The sequence below is a fragment of the Physella acuta genome, unplaced genomic scaffold (genome assembly GCF_028476545.2).
Source record: "Physella acuta isolate Inbredline_101_S28 unplaced genomic scaffold, ASM2847654v3 ptg000166l, whole genome shotgun sequence".
NCBI lineage: Eukaryota > Metazoa > Mollusca > Gastropoda > Physidae > Physella > Physella acuta.
Window position 1 is genome coordinate 430,743 of NW_026731685.1, and position 22,208 is coordinate 452,950.

A 22,208-nucleotide genomic window follows, 5' to 3' on the forward strand; every position below is an offset into this window, starting at 1 on the left:
CTTGTATACAAGTTTCAGTACATTTATTTTCCATACACTACTTCACACAAATATATCAGGAATAACATTACCAAACTATGTATTACAAAAAGTGTTACAAAGAAATGTAAAATATTGCCTAAAAATCAAAATTGAGCAAAATTATAATTGTTTCTGCATAAAATGAAATATACCTGAAAACAGATGGAATGATCAGACCTAATGAAATTTCTTTCTCACATTAAAAATGATTTGTTCTATTGGACTCTTTAAGGCCAAGTTTAGCAAATGAAAAAACAAAAAATCAATTTCAACAAGTTAGTGAAAATCTTAAATTTAAACTAGGATTATTAACACTACTTGACATAAATTGAACAAAAAAACCACCAGCATACTAATAGCTAGCTTAACTTACAGTGATAAAGCATGCTAGACTTTATGTGTACATACTTATAAGACTGAGCCTTCCCAGAAACATGTAAATAAATGTAAAGAAATAAAAAAAACTATACTGATAAAAAATACTGCAGTACAACAGATCTGACAATTTGGTTGCACACATGGTACTTTTTAAACTAAAGTGGAGGCTATTGCATATCAAGTGGCAAGATTTCCTTGGCCAATCATTAGCAACAACCCAAGTGAATTATTGTTCCAAGAATGGCAGTAAGAGAACATAACAAAAAAACCACTTTGCTCATGCCTTCTCTGTGCACCTAATCAATGCTAGCTAATATTTTCCTTAAAAAAAGTCAACTGCTTGCAAATTCTTGTCTCTTTCCTTGATAATGAAAATTTCCTAAACATCTCATAAGCTTAAAGCTGCCTGATTCTTCGTGCAGGGGCAAGACAAATGTAGCAGCGATCTTTCACTGTACAAGGACAAGGTTCACATGTGACATTCTCCTACTGAATTTTGCTAAACTCAACTTCCTGTTCTTCCAGCAGCTTGTGAATGATTGGTGGACAGTCCGAGCCAACCTGGAAACAGGAAAACAAAATCAACTTTGTAATAGCGGCCACGGGCAAGGGATTGTGTAATTTAAAAATTTTTTTTAGTGACTGATAAATATGCATAAAAAGTTAATTCTGACACTTGAAATCATTTGCAACTTTAATTCTTTAGTTTCAAAAGCTACTTCAGCTAATAAAGAATTCCCTAAAATAAAATAGCAATATGTACCTGATCTTCAAGGAAACGTTTGCTCTCACGAGTATCATCAAGCCAGTAATGACTTGGAAGACTGAAAAGTTCGTCCTCATTGACAGCACCCAGACCAGACATGTCAATAGAACCTGCAATGAAAGATTCATGATTTCTGATAATGAACTAAAAAGTGGAAACATGGATTATCCAGAAACATTCAAGGTACAAGCATCACATTTTTCTTGGAAGTTTTTTTTTACTTTTTAATAGTGATTATTAAGTAGAGCAACATACCATGACCAGAAGAAAAAGCAATTATGACAGATTATTTAAAATGATACAAATTGGTTACCTTTTTTGGGAAGCCAGCCAATGGGTGATGGAACAGCAATGGACTGATCACCATCACACCTTTTAATGATCCAGTCTAGGACACGAATATTTTCACCAAATCCTGGCCACAAAAATTTGCCATGCTCATCCAAACGGAACCAGTTCACATGGAAGATCTTTGGCATCTATAGAGTTTATAGGTAGGATGGGTTGAGATTTAAATATAATAAGTTATCTGTTGTTACTAATTAAACAACAAACACAACTAACCTTGCGGCCTGGCTTTTCAAGATCCAACCAATGTTGCAAATAATGTCCAAAGTTATAGCCCATGAAAGGCCTCATGGCCATTGGATCATGCATGATAGTTTTTCCTAAAATATATAGTCATGCATAATTTGGGCAATGTGTGAAAAAACTTAGTGTTCAACTACTAAAATGGTAAATAGAATAAAAAAATATTTAAACTCTAAAATGGAATGATTAAAATGAGAGATTGAGATGTTCACCAAAACAATAGAAGAAACAATACCTTGGAACTCAGCAGCAGCAGTAGCCTCAGACTTGACACAAGCACCAAGCATAACACCATGAGCCCAGCTCTTAGACTCAAACACAAGTGGCACACCTGAACAGGTAGTGGACATTTGGCTTAATTTTTCAATCAAGTTTCTACATTGGAAACACTTTGCTAATGGAACAAACTTTTTTTTTACAACTTACCAGTTGGTCGACGACCACCAAAGATGATTGCACTTATGGGTACACCTTTAGGATCCTCCCATTTAGGGTGCATGATGGGACACTGCTTGGCTGGGGCAGTAAATCTAGAGTTGGGATGAGCAGCTTTGCCTCCACAACCAATGTGCCAGGGCTGGCCCAACCAGTTTGTAATACCCACATTCTGTTATTAAAGTTAGAAAATTTTAAACTTCTAACTTTAACCAAAGAAGCTAACCTAACCCATCATTAAAAAATCTACCAACCTTGTTCTCCATATCTTCTTCCATGCCTTCCCAGAAGTATCCTCCATCTGTAGTCTCAGCAACGTTGGTGAAAATGCTGTTTTCCTGGAAGGAGAGGACAGCATTTGGATTTGTCTTCATGTTTGTTCCAGGAGCAACACCAAAGAAACCAGCTTCTGGGTTGATACCATACAGCACACCTTCCTCGTCAAACCTCATCCATGCAATGTCATCACCTGAAAACACATGGCATTCAGAAGTATTATAACAGTTTATAAAATGGACAACACTAAAAAAAATTAGACTTTAATACTTACCAATGCACTGAATCCTGAAGCCAGGAAGGCTGGGGTTCAACATAGCCAGATTTGTTTTGCCACAAGCACTGGGGAAAGCTGCAGCCAGGAATTTCTCAACACCTTTTGGAGTAGTGACACTCATAATCTGACAAGTATTTGGTTTAGTCCATTAGCATTTTTGAACATTTAGAACATATCAAGCAGGTAATATTATGTAACTTTAGAGCAGTATATTTTCTTGTGATTTGATAAAATGAGAAACAATTTCCACAGGATTGCTTGAAGGTAGCTTAGTCTAATGATGTTTATAAACCTTAGTTCACTATAATTCCCATTAAACATTTTCAAAGTATTTTAACTTTTTAATTTATATTACTTAACATCAATCATCTTAGTAATTAGTGTACCCACCAACATGTGCTCAGCCATCCAGCCCTCATCTCTGGCAATCACGCTAGCAATACGCAATGCAAAGCATTTTTTGCCGAGCAAAGAATTTCCTCCATAGCCACTGCCAAAGGACTTAATTTTTCTTTCTTCAGGAAAGTGGGCAATGATAACTTTTTCTGGGTTGCATGGCCAATGGTTCTTCACACGTCCTAAGAGAAAGTAATTCCATCACTACAAAAATGTCCAAGTGACATGAAATCTAAAAGAACTGACTTGCCTAAGAAAATGTAAAGTTGACTTACTTGCCACAGGTCTGGGACAACCCATTGAATGAATACACTTGACAAAGTCATCATCCCCCAACAGCTCCCACACCCTGGGGCAGACACGGGTCATGATTCTCATACACAGCAGCACGTAGTTTGAATCTGTTACCTGCACACCAATCTTGCTCAGTGGAGAACCAAGAGGACCCATGCAGAATGGAATCACATACATCATGCGACCTGGAGGAAAAGATGAAGAAAAACTGCCATGTGCACAAAACATTTATGAATTACAAATGTTCTACAGAAAAATACCTAATGTTAAACTTGATTCACAAAAATTGGGAGAAGGTAAACAGCCAACAAACCTGCCATGCAGCCAGGGAAACGATGATCCAGCTCATTTTTCATGTCTTCAGGGCTCATCCAGCAGCCAAGTGCAGATTTGACACCTTCACGGCAATGGGGAATAGCATCATACTTGTTTTTTGTAGTAATAAATGTCTTAGACTCAACTCTGGCAACATCATCAGGATCAGTACGGCAGAGGTAGCTTTTGGGAAACAAAATTAAAAAAGAATTTTAAAAATTCTTACACAGTGAGCCACAAAGGTTTTTACTTGCTATTTTGTTCTTGACAAAAAATGTAACTCAAAAACGCATGTTGCTAAACTTGGTTTTAATATCGAGTCATTACACTATTGCTGTAAATATTTCATTTTATTAAAAATGAGAATGGTATTTTTAACTATCAAAATGCAAATTTTAGCAACAAAAATGCTATTTGTAGCTACAAAAATGCAAAAAAGGTTAGTTTTATGAGAATTTTAAACAATCATAAATCATTTATAAATTTGCTACATTAAAAGGAATAAAGACCTCATTTTTTATTATAAATTTGTTGTCCATTTTATTGTTTTTAAAAATATGTTGGTACATTTATTTATAGTCAAATTTTTGAATGGCCCGCCCTAATATAAAGTTATAAACTGTGCCGTTTCCCTTAGGATTGGGTCAATAAGTTGTGCACTGGCCTAGTAGTAAAAATGTTAAAGCGCTGATAAAAATGGACAACATGCACTGCATGCTCCTACAACAGCTCAAAAGATTTTATAATATGGTAAAAACATTTTTCTTACTTGTTTTTATATTTGGTGAGCCTGGTTAGTGTGCCTCTTTCAAGCAGTTTGTGAATAATCTCATCTGCTTCTTCTTCACTGCCATCACAAATGTAAATGCCTCTAGGAGAGCAGAGCTGGACCTGAAAAAAAAACAACCAACATACTTATAAAACTCATTCTGCATTCATTACTTACAACAAGTGGCTTTTACTATTAACTATCTACATTATATTAGTAGAATTAGCTTACAAAATGTAAACATTTTCTCAGAGTAGACAAGTTTTATGGGTGTCAATGTAAATAAAGAGGATAGCTGTTAAAAGGGTGAAAGTAGTTAAAATCAGGGTTTCAAACAAATGTGTAAAGCATTTACAAGAGCTCATCAAGTGAAAGGTGTGTGAATTATTCCAATCAAACATAATGAGAAAAGTTATAAAATGGGTAACTTAAAAAAAAATCAAGAATTTTTAAAATACTTACACAATGAGCCACAAAGGTCTTAACTTTTTTTGGCAAATGTGTGAAATCTCCTTTGGCTACTGGGATGTGGCCAACCTTTTGCACAACAATCTCATGGACCTCGTATACTAGATCATCCTCAGACATGGTGCTAAAAGAGAAGTGATTTTGATAAGTATTACTTGAATACAACTGTACAAAAGATACAACAAGAGTGTGCTGAACATGAAGGGATAGATCTGATAGTAATTATTGCACCCATCAGACAGAGTCCCAAGGAAGATGGAAAGTTGTTTGATCTTGATCAAGCTATACTTTGCAGATGCTTTTAAATAACTGCTAAGAATGAAGTGAGAGAAAGTATTAAAAATGAATTTAAAACTGCACTAATTTAAAACCTGACTAGATGTGTAAGCAGAGCAATAAAATTTATAAACTGTAGAAGAAATTCAAAACACCCTCTTGGGTCAGAGGTCACCTTCCTTCAATATTATAAAAGTACTCTTAGTCTGTAAATCTCAAGGGCATGATGGGTGGATGAATATGGAATACTGCATAAAGGCAAAATAAGAAATAGATGAGTAGGCCTAGTCTTTTTTCTCTTTAAAAGCGGTTCTTATTTCTCAAAAAATTTAAAGTAAAATTATTCTTAATATCTGTGTTTATAAATAAATAGATCTAGTTTATCATTTGTCCTAAAATTAGACCAACCCAAAAAGTTCTTTATACAAAAAAACAACTGCCTACGTGCTTGTTGGAAAATGTTAATGGATCGAAATAAATATTTTAGTGCGCATAAAATAATATGACAAGTAATTTGACAGAGGCAGTAATTAAATAACGAATGCGGTTGTATAATAACTGTATTCATAGAAGCAGATTAGTTACATTTGAAAGGTTCAAATATAAAAATAGAGAAGGTTCCTCCTTTCCCATTTGCCAAATGTGAAACAAGGTCAAAAAACAAGCAGTACCTGAAACGGCCTTCACCTTCAACCCACCCAGTAAACCGACAACAATAACAAAATGACAACTCAACACACGATTTATATTATTTGCAAATAATATAATAAGCTATTTTTCTGCACAACGAGCAGTTTATAATGATAAAATAAAACAGACCTAGATTAAACAATAGTAGATCTAGATTCTAGATCTATATAAAACTCTAGAAATCTAGAACTTGTAAAATAAATTGAATGGAAGCAAAGCAACGCAAACCGGTTATTTTTTTTTTTTTTAAAGAGCACACAAATGACAATGTGCTTATACTTTAATGGATCTAGATCTAGTAAAAAAAGTGCATAAAGCTGAGTTGCAAATTTATTATTCAATAATTTTAAGAATACTCACGTATGCCTATCAGCGAACACCAAAGTTAACTCTACAGGTTTTTACTGGTTTGCAGATCTCTGGTAAAGCTCGTCTGACTTACGCAGCCAGTAGTCTAGCAATGACCTTGATACAGAAATGTCCTCTTGGCCCTTGGGGGTCACGGTCTAAGTTCGCTGAATTATTTAAAAAGTAGTATTTCTTTTAGCCCCCCCCCCCCCCTGTATAAAGTACGAAATTATTTAAATAAAATAGTAGATTTATTAGTTTTTAGTCTCTGTGTAAGAAATCAGCACAGGCGCCTTAACTGATAATTTGTTTTAGTGAAAATAACCATGAAAAAAAAAACAAAAAAAAAAAAAAAACAACAGAAAAACCTAGATCTAAATAATAATATTTTTTAAATTGCACTAAACATAAAATAAATGTAAACGAACTTGCTTTCTTTATCCAAGCAATATCATATGTATATATATATATATATATATATATATATATATATATATATATATATATATATATATATATATATATATATATATATATATATATATATATAACGGCGTAAGTGGTGAATGTTATGCATAGGGAGCTATACCTTTTACATGCTATTGATTTATTAGATGTCAGTATTACATGCCTAACATTCTCAAGCTTTTTCTCCAAATTGTAGCCTAATAATAAAGTAAGATAAAACGTCAGCATCTCTTTTCCTGTGGAGAATATGGACGCAGCCGTACAGAGGCGTAGCGACCCTTCCCAGCGCCCGGGGACATACTTTCAATTTGGCGCCCCCTTGGGAGCAAATTTTCGATTTGCACCCCCCCCCCTCGAACTTTTCATTTGCACCCCCCCTCAAACTTTCGATTTGCACCCCCCCTCAAACTTTCGATTTGCACCCCCCCCCCCCTCGAACTTTTCATTTGCACCCCCCTCAAACTTTCAATTTGGCGCCCCCCTAAGGTCGGCGCCCGGGGACATATGTCCCCCCCCGCCCCCCCCCCCCCTCGCAACGCTACTGCAGCCGTATCTCTCCAACGTGGCAATCCCCCCCCCCCTCCCCAAGTTGGGCCACGACATTCCAGCTGACTTTGCTGCGCTAAAAACAGATCTATTTCAAGTTTGTTTTGGCCTAATTATTTTGCTAAGGGGATCCCAACCTAGTACCTGTCGGGTGATGTTGCTAGTTGGTTTAGGCAAGGTGTGTCCAGTTCATCCCCATTTACGCTTTTCTCCATAATTCGAAAATTTATTAATTACACTTACGCAAATATTTTAAGTTTAATTTTATAGTTTTTAAAGAGGGCGGGGTGGGCTATAGCCATACATACGCGTATAACTTTGTTTATCGTAGAGAGGCCGTATAAATTATATTTGTAGTTGGTGTGTATTGTCTTAAAACTATATCATACTTAATGGGATATTTTGTTATCCTAATCTTACATTTAGTTCACATTATTTGCCCGTCTGTCCTTTTGTTTCAGACTGTTCATCATTCATGGCAAATCTTGTAACCAAGAATTTTTATTAATGTAATAATGTAATACACGGTCAAGGTTAAAGTTCAGTGCAGCATGAGAGTCAGACAGGCACATTCGGATGGTTGGATCACCTGTCATTGGATCACCTGTCATTGGATCACTTCTCATTGGATCACCTGTCATTGGATCACCTGCCATTGGATCACTTGTCATTGGATCACTTCTCATTGGATCACCTGTCATTGGATCACCTGCCATTCGATCACCTGCCATTGGATCACTTGTCATTGGATCACTTCTCATTGGATCACCTGCCATTGGATCACTTGTCATTGGATCACTTGTCATTGGATCACCTGCCATTGGATCACCTGTCATTGGATCACTTCTCATTGGATCACCTGCCATTGGATCACCTGTCATTGGATCACCTGTCATTGGATCACCTGTCATTGGATCACTTGTCATTGGATCACCTGTCATTGGATCACCTGCCATTGGATCACCTGTCATTGGATCACCTGCCATTGGATCACTTGTCATTGGATCACCTGCCATTGGATCACTTGTCATTGGATCACCTGTCATTGGATCACTTGTCATTGGATCACTTGTCATTGGATCACTTCTCATTGGATCACCTGCCATTGGATCACCTGTCATTGGATCACCTGCCATTGGATCACCTGTCATTGGATCACTTGTCATTGGATCACCTGTCATTGGATCACCTGCCATTGGATCACCTGTCATTGGATCACCTGCCATTGGATCACTTGTCATTGGATCACCTGCCATTGGATCACTTGTCATTGGATCACCTGTCATTGGATCACTTGTCATTGGATCACCTGTCATTAAGGCAAGAAAGAAGATATTTCTTAAGCTTAAAATCATTCCTCAATCCCTACAGATAGCTAACATGTTCCAAAAGATTAGATAACACGGATTTGTAAATTGTGCCTGTTAAAAAATCGTTTGTTGGCGTGACTAGAGTTTTTATTTTATGGACACACACACACAAGTGGTAACACAAGCTCTGTCCTCTGTCGCTTTTGGTGCTGCGAGAAGGGGTTGAACACAACCCTACAAGAATGTCACACCTCTGTTACACACACACAAACGTAAGCTACTGGCATATACATACACATATATATATATATATATATATATATATATATATATATATATATATATATATATATATATATATGTATATATATATGAAGTCTTTAAGCGTGTACATGTAATGATAAATATTTATATACCCCCTTCTCTCCCCAACGCTAATAATTTCAAATAAATATAGCTATAAAAGGGAGGCTACCGATTTTTTAAAAACATAAAATCTGTTAGTTACCTTTGACCTTCATTTATTTAGAGATAAGCTAAAAACAAAGTAATTGAAGATGTCGAAAATAGTTAGATCGTATTGAACATTTAAAGAACATAATTTACAAAGAGACAACATACGAGGCCTTATGGTATTAGACAAATGCTGACAATATTTTGTTCGTTTGCTTTCACCCGGGAGTGACAATTTACAGACGCACATCTGTAAATAGGCATATAGGCCTATGTATATATGTATATTTATGTATATGTGTATATATATATATATATATATATATATATATATATATATATATATATATATATATATATATATATATATATACAAATACACATACATACACCAGCTGAAATCCTTAGGTGTGGCATGTCTATTCACGAATATGGTTGTAAAGAAAAGAATTTGATATTTTCACGAATTAAGTTTTCCCAAACTCTAAACATTGATTTATTGATAAAACAACACAAAATGCAGATTAACATGAAATGTCAAAAGTTGCTTTAATGGTGTTCTTAATTATTATCGAGCCACAATTTTTAAAAATTCAATGATTGTTTTCATTCATTTTTTGCCATAAGATTGCTAGAGGATTGATGGACCATATTGCTGCATAGATGTTGACGGATGAATGGAAAATGGACACACTTTCACATTTGGGTTCTTTAAAAAATGTTGAAGATGGAGTTTCACATTAAAATTTGTCTTTTTTAAATTAGTAGAAGGGAAAATAGAGAGGATTTTCACATTTGGCTTCATTAACTAGTTAACACAAGATGGGATTTTCACTCCTTGGGTTCTTTAAACAGTTGATGAGCAGATGGACTGGATTTTCATAAAGTGGGTTCTTTAAACAGTTGATGAGCAGATGAACTTGATTTTCATAAAGTGGGTTCTTTAAACAGTTGATGAGCAGATGAACTTGATTTTCATAAAGTGGGTTCTTTAAACAGTTGATGAGCAGATGAACTTGATTTTCATAAATTGGGTTCTTTAAACAGTTGATAAGCAGATGGACTGGATTTTCATAAAGTGGGTTCTTTAAACAGTTGTTGGGCAGATGGACTGGATTTTCATAAAGTGGGTTCTTTAAACAGTTGATGAGCAGATGGACTGGATTTTCATAAAGTGGGTTCTTTAAACAGTTGATGAGCAGATGGACTGGATTTTCATAAATTGGGTTCTTTAAACAGTTGATGAGCAGATGGACTGGATTTTCATAAATTGGGTTCTTTAAACAGTTGATGAACAGATGGACTGGATTTTCATAAAGTGGGTTCTTTAAACAGTTGATGAGCAGATGGACTGGATTTTCATAAAGTGGGTTCTTTAAACAGTTGATGAGCAGATGGACTGGATTTTCATAAATTGGGTTCTTTAAACAGTTGATGAGCAGATGGACTGGATTTTCATAAAGTGGGTTCTTTAAACAGTTGATGAGCAGATGGACTGAATTTTCATAAAGTGGGTTCTTTAAACAGTTGATGAGCAGATGGACTGGATTTTCATAAAGTTGGTTCTTTAAACAGTTGATGAGCAGATGGACTGGATTTTCATAAATTGGGTTCTTTAAACAGTTGATGAGCAGATGGACTGGATTTTCATAAAGTGGGTTCTTTAAACAGTTGATGAGCAGATGGACTGGATTTTCATAAATTGGGTTCTTTAAACAGTTGATGAGCAGATGGACTGGATTTTCATAAAGTGGGTTCTTTAAACAGTTGATGAGCAGATGGACTGGATTTTCATAAAGTGGGTTCTTTAAACAGTTGATGAGCAGATGGACTGGATTTTCATAAAGTGGGTTCTTTAAACAGTTGATGAGCAGATGGACTGGATTTTCATAAAGTGGGTTCTTTAAACAGTTGATGAGCAGATGGACTGGATTTTCATAAAGTGGGTTCTTTAAACAGTTGATGAGCAGATGGACTGAATTTTCATAAAGTGGGTTCTTTAAACAGTGGATGAGTAGATGGACTGGATTTTCATAAATTGGGTTCTTTAAACAGTTGATGAGCAGATGGACTGGATTTTCATAAAGTGGGTTCTTTAAACAGTTGATGAGCAGATGGACTGGATTTTCATAAAGTGGGTTCTTTAAACAGTTGATGAGCAGATGGACTGGATTTTCATAAAGTGGGCTCTTTAAACAGTTGATGAGCAGATGGACTGGATTTTCATAAATTGGGTTCTTTAAACAGTTGATGAGCAGATGGACTGGATTTTCATAAAGTGGGTTCTTTAAACAGTTGATGAGCAGATGGACTGGATTTTCATAAAGTGGGTTCTTTAAACAGTTGATGAGTAGATGGACTGGATTTTCACTAGGGGCCTGCTTGTGGAAAAAAATTATGACAAGCATATATATATATATATATATATATATATATATATATATATATATATATATATATATATATATATATATATATATATATATATATATACACATGATAAGAAAGTGTAAAAGAGGTTGGTAAAAAACACCTGACAATATGAATACCCTAATGTTTGTTCTCCTTACACTGACTGTACCTTATAACTGTACCCAAATAGTTGGCCTCCTACTTTGACTGTACCTTATAACTGTACCCTAATCTTTGGCCTCCTACTTTGACTGTACCTTATAACTGTACCCAAATAGTTGGCCTCGTACTTTGACTGTACCTTATAACTGTACCCAAATAGTTGGCCTCGTACTTTGACTGTACCTTATAACTGTACCCAAATAGTTGGCCTCCTACTTTGACTGTACCTTATAACTGTACCCAAATAGTTGGCCTCCTACCTTATAACTGTACTCTGATGTTTGGTCACCTTATACTGACTGTGCACTGAAAAGAAACAGTTTTCAATATTAATTTTACGTGTCCAGTACATGAAGTGTTGTATCTGTCAGCTGTCACAGAGTCCAGTACGTGGTTGTATCTGTCAGCTGTCCCAGAGTCCAGTACGTGGTTGTATCTGTCAGCTGTCCCAGAGTCCAGTACGTGGTTGTATCTGTCAGCTGTCCCAGAGTCCAGTATGTGAAGGGTTGTATCTGTCAGCTGTCACAGAGTCCAGTACATGAAGGGCTGTATCTGTCAGCTGTCCCAGAGTCCAGTACGTGAAGGGCTGTATCTGTCAGCTGTCCCAGAGTCCAGTACATGAAGGGCTGTATCTGTCAGCTGTCCCAGAGTCCAGTACGTGAAGGGCTGTATCTGTCAGCTGTCCCAGAGTCCAGTATGTGGTTGTATCTGTCAGCTGTCCCAGAGTCCAGTACGTGAAGGGTTGTATCTGTCAGCTGTCCCAGAGTCCAGTATGTGGTTGTATCTGTCAGCTGTCCCAGAGTCCAGTACATGAAGGGTTGTATCCGTCAGCTGTCCCAGAGTCCAGTATATGGTTGTATCTGTCAGCTGTCCCAGAGTCCAGTATGTGAAGGGCTGTATCTGTCAGCTGTCCCAGAGTCCAGTACATGAAGGGCTGTATCTGTCAGCTGTCACAGAGTCCAGTACATGAAGGGTTGTATCTGTCAGCTGTCACAGAGTCCAGTACATGAAGGGCTGTATCTGTCAGCTGTCCCAGAGTCCAGTATGTGAAGGGTTGTATCTGTCAGCTGTCCCAGAGTCCAGTACATGAAGGGTTGTATCTGTCAGCTGTCACAGAGTCCAGTACGTGAAGGGTTGTATCTGTCAGCTGTCCCAGAGTCCAGTACGTGAAGGGTTGTATCTGTCAGCTGTCACAGAGTCCAGTACGTGGTTGTATCTGTCAGCTGTCCCAGAGTCCAGTATGTGAAGGGTTGTATCTGTCAGCTGTCCCAGAGTCCAGTACATGAAGGGTTGTATCTGTCAGCTGTCCCAGAGTCCAGTACGTGGTTGTATCTGTCAGCTGTCCCAGAGTCCAGTACGTGGTTGTATCTGTCAGCTGTCCCAGAGTCCAGTATGTGAAGGGTTGTATCTGTCAACTGTCCCAGAGTCCAGTATGTGAAGGGTTGTATCTGTCAGCTGTCACAGAGTCCAGTATGTGAAGGGTTGTATCTGTCAGCTGTCCCAGAGTCCAGTACGTGGTTGTATCTGTCAGCTGTCCCAGAGTCCAGTATGTGAAGGGTTGTATCTGTCAACTGTCCCAGAGTCCAGTATGTGAAGGGTTGTATCTGTCAGCTGTCACAGAGTCCAGTATGTGAAGGGTTGTATCTGTCAACTGTCCCAGAGTCCAGTATGTGAAGGGTTGTATCTGTCAGCTGTCCCAGAGTCCAGTATGTGAAGGGTTGTATCTGTCAACTGTCCCAGAGTCCAGTATGTGAAGGGTTGTATCTGTCAGCTGTCACAGAGTCCAGTACGTGGTTGTATCTGTCAGCTGTCCCAGAGTCCAGTACGTGGTTGTATCTGTCAGCTTCCCAGAGTCCAGTACGTGGTTGTATCTGTCAGCTGTCCCAGAGTCCAGTACGTGGTTGTATCTGTCAGTTGTCCCAGAGTCCAGTATGTGAAGGGTTGTATCTGTCAGCTGTCCCAGAGTCCAGTATGTGAAGGGTTGTATCTGTCAGCTGTCACAGAGTCCAGTACGTGGTTGTATCTGTCAGCTGTCCCAGAGTCCAGTACATGAAGGGTTGTATCTGTCAGTTGTCCCAGAGTCCAGTACATGAAGGGTTGTATCTGTCAGCTGTCCCAGAGTCCAGTATGTGAAGGGTTGTATCTGTCAGCTGTCCCAGAGTCCAGTACGTGAAGGGTTGTATCTGTCAGCTGTCCCAGAGTCCAGTACATGAAGGGTTGTATCTGTCAGCTGTCCCAGAGTCCAGTATGTGAAGGGTTGTATCTGTCAGCTGTCACAGAGTCCAGTACGTGGTTGTATCTGTCAGCTGTCCCAGAGTCCAGTATGTGAAGGGTTGTATCTGTCAGCTGTCCCAGAGTCCAGTACGTGGTTGTATCTGTCAGCTGTCCCAGAGTCCAGTACGTGAAGGGTTGTATCTGTCAGCTGTCCCAGAGTCCAGTATGTGAAGGGTTGTATCTGTCAGCTGTCCCAGAGTCCAGTACGTGGTTGTATCTGTCAGCTGTCCCAGAGTCCAGTACGTGGTTGTATCTGTCAGCTGTCCCAGAGTCCAGTACATGAAGGGCTGTATCTGTCAGCTGTCACAGAGTCCAGTACGTGAAGGGTTGTATCTGTCAGCTGTCCCAGAGTCCAGTATGTGAAGGGCTGTATCTGTCAGCTGTCCCAGAGTCCAGTACATGAAGGGTTGTATCTGTCAGCTGTCCCAGAGTCCAGTACGTGGTTGTATCTGTCAGCTGTCACAGAGTCCAGTACATGAAGGGCTGTATCTGTCAGCTGTCACAGAGTCCAGTACATGAAGGGCTGTATCTGTCAGCTGTCCCAGAGTCCAGTACGTGGTTGTATCTGTCAGCTGTCCCAGAGTCCAGTACATGAAGGGTTGTATCTGTCAGCTGTCCCAGAGTCCAGTATGTGAAGGGCTGTATCTGTCAGCTGTCACAGAGTCCAGTACATGAAGGGTTGTATCTGTCAGCTGTCCCAGAGTCCAGTATGTGAAGGGTTGTATCTGTCAGCTGTCACAGAGTCCAGTACATGAAGGGTTGTATCTGTCAGCTGTCCCAGAGTCCAGTACATGAAGGGTTGTATCTGTCAGCTGTCACAGAGTCCAGTACATGAAGGGTTGTATCTGTCAGCTGTCACAGAGTCCAGTACATGAAGTGTTGTATCTGTCAGCTGTCACAGAGTCCAGTATGTGGTTGTATCTGTCAGCTGTCCCAGAGTCCAGTATGTGAAGGGTTGTATCTGTCAGCTGTCCCAGAGTCCAGTATGTGAAGGGTTGTATCTGTCAGCTGTCCCAGAGTCCAGTATGTGAAGGGTTGTATCTGTCAGCTGTCCCAGAGTCCAGTATGTGAAGGGCTGTATCTGTCAGCTGTCCCAGAGTCCAGTACGTGGTTGTATCTGTCAGCTGTCCCAGAGTCCAGTATGTGAAGGGTTGTATCTGTCAGCTGTCCCAGAGTCCAGTATGTGAAGGGCTGTATCTGTCAGCTGTCACAGAGTCCAGTACATGAAGGGTTGTATCTGTCAGCTGTCCCAGAGTCCAGTATGTGAAGGGTTGTATCTGTCAGCTGTCACAGAGTCCAGTACATGAAGGGTTGTATCTGTCAGCTGTCCCAGAGTCCAGTACATGAAGGGTTGTATCTGTCAGCTGTCACAGAGTCCAGTACATGAAGGGTTGTATCTGTCAGCTGTCACAGAGTCCAGTACATGAAGTGTTGTATCTGTCAGCTGTCACAGAGTCCAGTATGTGGTTGTATCTGTCAGCTGTCCCAGAGTCCAGTATGTGAAGGGTTGTATCTGTCAGCTGTCACAGAGTCCAGTACGTGAAGGGTTGTATCTGTCAGCTGTCCCAGAGTCCAGTATGTGAAGGGTTGTATCTGTCAGCTGTCACAGAGTCCAGTACGTGAAGGGTTGTATCTGTCAGCTGTCCCAGAGTCCAGTACGTGGTTGTATCTGTCAGCTGTCCCAGAGTCCAGTACGTGGTTGTATCTGTCAGCTGTCCCAGAGTCCAGTACGTGAAGGGTTGTATCTGTCAGCTGTCCCAGAGTCCAGTATGTGAAGGGTTGTATCTGTCAGCTGTCACAGAGTCCAGTATGTGAAGGGTTGTATCTGTCAGCTGTCACAGAGTCCAGTATGTGAAGGGTTGTATCTGTCAGCTGTCACAGAGTCCAGTACATGAAGGGCTGTATCTGTCAGCTGTCACAGAGTCCAGTACATGAAGGGTTGTATCTGTCAGCTGTCCCAGAGTCCAGTACGTGGTTGTATCTGTCAGCTGTCACAGAGTCCAGTACATGAAGGGCTGTATCTGTCAGCTGTCACAGAGTCCAGTACATGAAGGGCTGTATCTGTCAGCTGTCACAGAGTCCAGTACATGAAGGGTTGTATCTGTCAGCTGTCACAGAGTCCAGTACATGAAGGGTTGTATCTGTCAGCTGTCACAGAGTCCAGTACATGAAGGGTTGTATCTGTCAGCTGTCCCAGAGTCCAGTACGTGAAGGGTTGTATCTGTCAGCTGTCCCAGACCACACTTAGCTCTAATTAAATCTTTTAATTCGTGCAGTCAATTTCGGCGTAGCCCTGGCTCCCCTAAGTATAATCTATAATCTTATCAAGTCACTAGATGTGATGCAAACTTTAAGGCTATTTCTAGTCACCATGAATTATTTCAGTGAGCAATGCCATTTTAAAGATTTGCACCTATCTCAAAGATTTGTTTGAACACGACAGAGGCAGCAGAGTTTACCCACTGCACTGATTGCCATGGAAACCGAGGCCGGTATCTGGCACCACGATGAAAGAAGGATTAACTATTTATGAAAGCAGGATTACCGATTTATGAAAGTAGGATTAACTATTTATGAAAGCAGGATTAACAGGCAAGCAGGATTAACGATTTATGAAAGCAGGATTAACAGGCAAGCATGATTAACGATTTATGAAAGCAGGATTACCGATTTATGAAAGTAGGATTAACTATTTATGAAAGCAGGATTAACAGGCAAGCAGGATTAACGATTTATGAAAGCCGGATTAACGATTTATGAAAGCAGGATTAACGATTTATGAAAGCAGGATTAACGATTTATGAAAGCAGGATTAACGATTTATGAAAGCAAGATTAACGACTTATGAAAGCAGGATTAACGATTTATGAAAGCAGGATTAACGATTTATGAAAGCAGGATTAACGATTTATGAAAGCAGGATTAACGTTTTATGAAAGCAGGATTAACGATTTACCAGTAAATAATCTCACCTGATGTTGTCCTCACCGAAGTCTCCATCGCCCCGACCAACGGGCTTCAAAGCTTCCAACTCTATTTCGGGGAAAATATTTGATGACGGCATTTCACTTTCATCCTTAAATCCCGGCTCTACAACAAACTTTTCATCCGCTTCCGTCCTCTCCAGTACGATAGTTCTTTCTGCCACTTTATGTATATTAGGTCTGGTGGTTAGAAAAAAATTGGTCTGTTGGTTAGAAAAAATTGGTTTGTTGGTTTAGAAAAAATTGGTCTGTTGGTTTAGAAAAAATTGGTCTGTTGGTTTAGAAAAAATTGGTTTGTTGGTTTAGAAAAAATTGGTCTGTTGGTTTAGAAAAAATTGGTTTGTTGGTTTAGAAAAAATTGGTCTGTTGGTTTAGAAAAAATTGGTCTGTTGGTTTAGAAAAAATTGGTCTGTTGGTTTAGAAAAAATTGGTTTGTTGGTTTAGAAAAAATTGGTTTGTTGGTTTAGAAAAAAATGGTCTGTTGGTTTAGAAAAAATTGGTTTGGAGGTTTAGAAAAAAATGGTCTGTTGGTTTAGAAAAAATTGGTTTGTTGGTTTAGAAAACAATGGTCTGTTGGTTTAGAAAAAATTGGTTTGTTGGTTTAGAAAAAATTGGTCTGTTGGTTTAGAAAAAATTGGTTTAGAGGTTTAGAAAAAATTGGTCTGGAGGTTTAGAAAAAATTGGTCTGTTGGTTTAGAAAAAATTGGTCTGTTGGTTTAGAAAAAATTGGTCTGTTGGTTTAGAAAAAATTGGTATGTTGGTTTAGAAAAAGTTGGTCTGTTGGTTTAGAAAAAATTGGTCTGTTGGTTTAGAAAAAATTGGTTTGTTGGTTTAGAAAAAATTGGTCTGTTGGTTTAGAAAAAAATGGTTTGTTGGTTTAGAAAAAAATGGTCTGTTGGTTTAGAAAAAATTGGTTTGTTGGTTTAGAAAAAATTGGTCTGTTGGTTTAGAAAAAATTGGTATGTTGGTTTAGAAAAAATTGGTCTGTTGGTTTAGAAAAAATTGGTCTGTTGGTTTAGAAAAAATTGGTTTGTTGGTTTAGAAAAAATTGATCTGTTGGTTTAGAAAAAAATGGTTTGTTGGTTTAGAAAAAAATGGTCTGTTGGTTTAGAAAAAATTGGTTTGTTGGTTTAGAAAAAATTGGTCTGTTGGTTTAGAAAAAATTGGTTTGGAGGTTTAGAAAAAATTGGTCTGGAGGTTTAGAAAAAATTGGTCTGGAGGTTTAGAAAAAATTGGTCTGTTGGTTTAGAAAAAATTGGTTTGTTGGTTTAGAAAAAATTGGTTTGAATATTTCTAGCCAAAGCTCAAGCGTTATAAAATATTCAATTTAGGTTGAAAAACATGCTCTCTGGCAACCAGAGTTTCTTCCAGGCATTCCCCCCGCCTCCCCCCCCCCCCGGGAGAAAAAAGTCTGGAAGAAACGCTGCTGGCACCAACCATTTGTGAACCATTTGGAACCAGCTTTTCAAGCCTTAATGGTCGGCCTACCCGTCCCCCACGATCTGCTCTATACCATTAGCCGAAAATCTGGGCTGTCACTAACGGATATTTTAAACTGCTGGTTGCTGTAAATGATATATGGTGTGGCGTGTAGCAGCGCGACTCTGACCTACCTAAAGATGGTTTTCCCGCCATTGAAGAGCGCCGTCTGGCAGGACGAGAGGATGGACCTGAGGGTGAACGAGCTGGCCGGGTAGCTGGTCACCACGGCATTCTCCCAGACCACGCCTCGGCCGTTCTCCAGTGGGGACGCTAGGCGAGTAGAGGGGTGGGGGGGGGGGGGGGGGGAAAGAGGGAATACTGACATTTTTTAATTGAGCATAGAATGGAATCACACAAAAGGGTAAAATAAAAAAAAAATTCTTCTACAGACTCTATGAAACATTTATTCTCAGACTTAACCCAGGTCTAAACAAAAAGCCGCTCAGGATGTTGATCAAATGTGTGTCTGTATGTGTGTGGGGGGTGTAAATAGTTCTAGCAGCTAAAAACACAACTTGGACCGCCTTGTCTTACTACACAGTGATTTCAGAGTATTCAAAGTAATGATTCTGCATTACAATCCATCCATATCGAATGATTGATATACATGTAGATCAACATAGATCTATATCTATATTTAATAAGTTTAAAAAGTGATAAACAAAATTAAAAACAAGTTAATAAAAAGTCTAGTGACAATTTAAGCGCAATTTCCTTATGTTATCTAAAAATAGATAGTGATCACAAAGACGTATAATGCTGGGGTGCGTGCAAGCTAGGAGAACGATCGGTTTGTAGGTTTTTATGTAATTTTAAAAATTTTTTTGTGACCAAACGAAAGGATATTTTTGAAAACTTTCTTCGGCAATATTGTTCTAAATTATGGCAGGAATTGATTGGTAAATGTTTCAAGTCGCTAAGTGGTCTGGTTGCCGAGATATGGGCCAAGAACTGCATTTTTTCGAGGTTTTTTGGCTTTTCCGGGAAATCCAGGAAGGAATTCCCGGAATTTTTTTGGCCCACAATCATCCTCGGAACTTGCTTAACATATTTGCTTTGGGACTAGTCCTCGATATTGCTTCTTTGAGGAGGAGATACGACTTAAAGCTGCGGACACACATCCATCCATCCATCCATCCATCCATCCATCCAGAAATGACGAATTATTAAACGCAATTGCCAGTATGGAAATTGCGCTAAAAAGGACAACCGAATACACCAGTGAAAATAATTATTTCCTGATCCCCTAACGACCCCCATAATCTGTATCCCACTTGTATGATTCTTGAGATACCTTACAATTAATTACAATATGTCTTTAATTTTAAACATTTAAAAAACCTAATGACTTTGAAATCTACTAGATCTAGATCTAGAATGGACACCAGCGAGTTGACGAGATTCCTTCCATAATGTTGTTGACATGGAATAAAAACGTGCTTTTTAGATTTAGACCGTAAAAATAAAAAATAAAAACTTAAGCCTAAAATTTATTTAGAAATTTTATATTTTTAGAATAAATGCTATAAAAGTTGCAAATCCAGAGAACTTGAAAATAGTTTGTTGAGTTTAAGGCTACATTTCTATTTATTTTCATCAAGCCTAAGTTTTAACCGGATGTTTCACTTTCGTAAGACAAATATTGATTGGTTGTACAGTAACTTAGTGATCGATAACTATTTGTTTACAAAACTTTGCAGATCAAGTTTTTAAATAACAATGCAAATTTAAACCCCATGACCTAGTTTTTCTATTTTTAGCTTACAATGTGTACAATAAAATTTAGGGCGGCCTATCGAATAGCAGGATGTCATTGATTGTTTATGTCGCCATTACACGTCAAAACCAAATTGTTTTTGCTTTTTAAATTTTTTTTATTTAGTTACCGAAAATATTAAAAGCATCAGATACATCCAATCTTTAGTAAAGTCCAAAAAAAATCAGACATGCAGGATTTTATAACCATATTAATTGTAACTACGCCGTGCATGATTTTTAAATTAATTTATGGACCTCTCAAATACCTTTGAGACTTTTCTCGCTGGCGTCCATTACGCGGTATATATCTCTCATTGTACATCTACGACAATAAACCAAACCTTACTACTTACTATTGCGTGGAAAGTTAATAGCAATATCCTTGCCAAATAACGAAAACAGCATCTTGGTGGTGTGTGTTTGTAAATACACCAAGACTAACTTGCTATTGGTGTTTCAAAATGGCCACGGATTACAACAGTCGCAGTTTGGAGTCAGCGTTCAACTTTTTCCCAGTGCGAGGATAATTTTACGCACCAAGGTGCGAAACAAGTTATAAAAAAAGCAGAGAGTAAAGCTGTACCAGCACAAATACCCTGCTATGCTTGAGCTGAGATACTCTTTGTGGGTGTGTTATTTCCTACAGTTCATTCACATGGTATACATCAGTTAGATATATGCACCCACTTCATTTGATGGAGGGACGGGCACCCACTTCAGTTGATGGAGGGACGGGAACCCACTTCAGTTGGTGGAGGGACGGGAACCTGCTTCAATTGGTAGAGGGACGGGTACCCATTTCAGTTGATGGAGGGACGGGAACCCACTTCAGTTGGTGAAGGGACGGGAACCCACTTCAGTTGATGGAGGGACGGGCACCCACTTCAGTTGGTGGAGGGACGGGAACCCATTTCAGTTGATGGAGGGTCGGGCACCCACTTCAGTTGATGGAGGGACGTGAACCCACTTCAGTTGGTGGAGGGACGGGAACCCACTTCAGTTGGTGGAGGGACGGGAACCCACTTCAGTTGGTGGAGGGACGGGAACCCACCTCAGTTGGCGGAGGGACGGGAACCCACTTCAGTTGGTGGAGGGACGGGAACCCACCTCAGTTGGTGGAGGGACGGGAACCCACTTCAGTTGATGGATGGACGGGAACCCACCTCAGTTGGTGGAGGGACGGGAACCCACTTCAGTTGGTGGAGGGACGGGAACCCACTTCAGTTGATGGATGGACGGGAACCCACCTCAGTTGGTGGAGGGACGGGAACCCACCTCAGTTGGTGGAGGGACGGGAGCCCACTTCAGTTGGTGGAGGGACGGGCACCCACTTCATTTGATGGAGGGTCGGGCACCCACTTCAGTTGATGGAGGGACGTGAACCCACTTCAGTTGGTGGAGGGACGGGAGCCCACTTCAGTTGGTGGAGGGACGGGAGCCCACTTCAGTTGGTGGAGGGACGGGCACCCACTTCAGTTGGTGGAGGGACGGGAACCCACTTCAGTTGGTGGAGGGACGCGAATCCACTTCAGTTGGTGGAGGGACGGGCACCCACTTCAGTTGGTGGAGGGACGGGAGCCCACTTCAGTTGGTGGAGGGACGGGCACCCACTTCAGTTGGTGGAGGGATGGGAACACACTTCAGTTGGTGGAGGGACGCGAATCCACTTCAGTTGGTGGAGGGACGGGCACCCACTTCAGTTGGTGGAGGGACCGGAGCCCACTTCAGTTGGTGGAGGGACGGGAACCCACTTCAGTTGGTGGAGGGACGGGAGCCCACTTCAGTTGGTGGAGGGACGGGCACCCACTTCAGTTGGTGGAGGGACGGGCACCCACTTCAGTTGGTGGAGGGACGGGAGCCCACTTCAGTTGGTGGAGGGACGGGAGCCCACTTCAGTTGGTGGAGGGACGGGCACCCACTTCAGTTGGTGGAGGGACGGGCACCCACTTCAGTTGGTGGAGGGACGGGAACCCACTTCAGTTGGTGGAGGGACGCGAATCCACTTCAGTTGGTGGAGGGACGGGCACCCACTTCAGTTGGTGGAGGGACGGGAGCCCAC

General features: G+C 39.9%; 2 protein-coding genes across 3 annotated transcripts; both read right to left on the reverse strand.

The window, feature by feature from the left end:
- On the reverse strand, positions 1-6,431 carry LOC131936054 (phosphoenolpyruvate carboxykinase [GTP]). 2 transcript variants are annotated; one of them, XM_059292892.1, is made up of 14 exons: positions 6,313-6,431; positions 4,981-5,110; positions 4,519-4,640; positions 3,748-3,932; positions 3,416-3,619; positions 3,135-3,322; positions 2,742-2,868; positions 2,446-2,660; positions 2,183-2,363; positions 1,992-2,087; positions 1,730-1,833; positions 1,479-1,644; positions 1,163-1,275; positions 1-960 (listed from the first exon to the last, which is right to left on the reverse strand). In XM_059292892.1, the coding sequence occupies exons 2-14, from the start codon at positions 5,104-5,106 to the stop codon at positions 886-888; spliced, it is 1,902 nt and encodes a 633-aa protein (XP_059148875.1). In that variant the 5' UTR covers positions 5,107-5,110; positions 6,313-6,431; the 3' UTR covers positions 1-885. The 2 variants fall into 2 exon arrangements, with proteins under 2 accessions (XP_059148875.1, XP_059148876.1); XM_059292893.1 differs by lacking the exon at positions 6,313-6,431 and adding an exon at positions 5,848-5,871.
- Positions 6,432-11,318: 4,887 nt separating this feature from the next.
- LOC131936063 (uncharacterized) lies at positions 11,319-20,643 on the reverse strand. The gene is made up of 5 exons (XM_059292912.1): positions 20,503-20,643; positions 18,523-18,661; positions 16,898-17,089; positions 11,912-11,957; positions 11,319-11,455 (listed from the first exon to the last, which is right to left on the reverse strand). Exons 1-4 carry the CDS (start codon positions 20,552-20,554, stop codon positions 11,942-11,944), a joined length of 399 nt encoding a protein of 132 aa, XP_059148895.1. The 5' UTR covers positions 20,555-20,643; the 3' UTR covers positions 11,319-11,455; positions 11,912-11,941.
- Between the last annotated feature and the right edge of the window lie 1,565 nt (positions 20,644-22,208).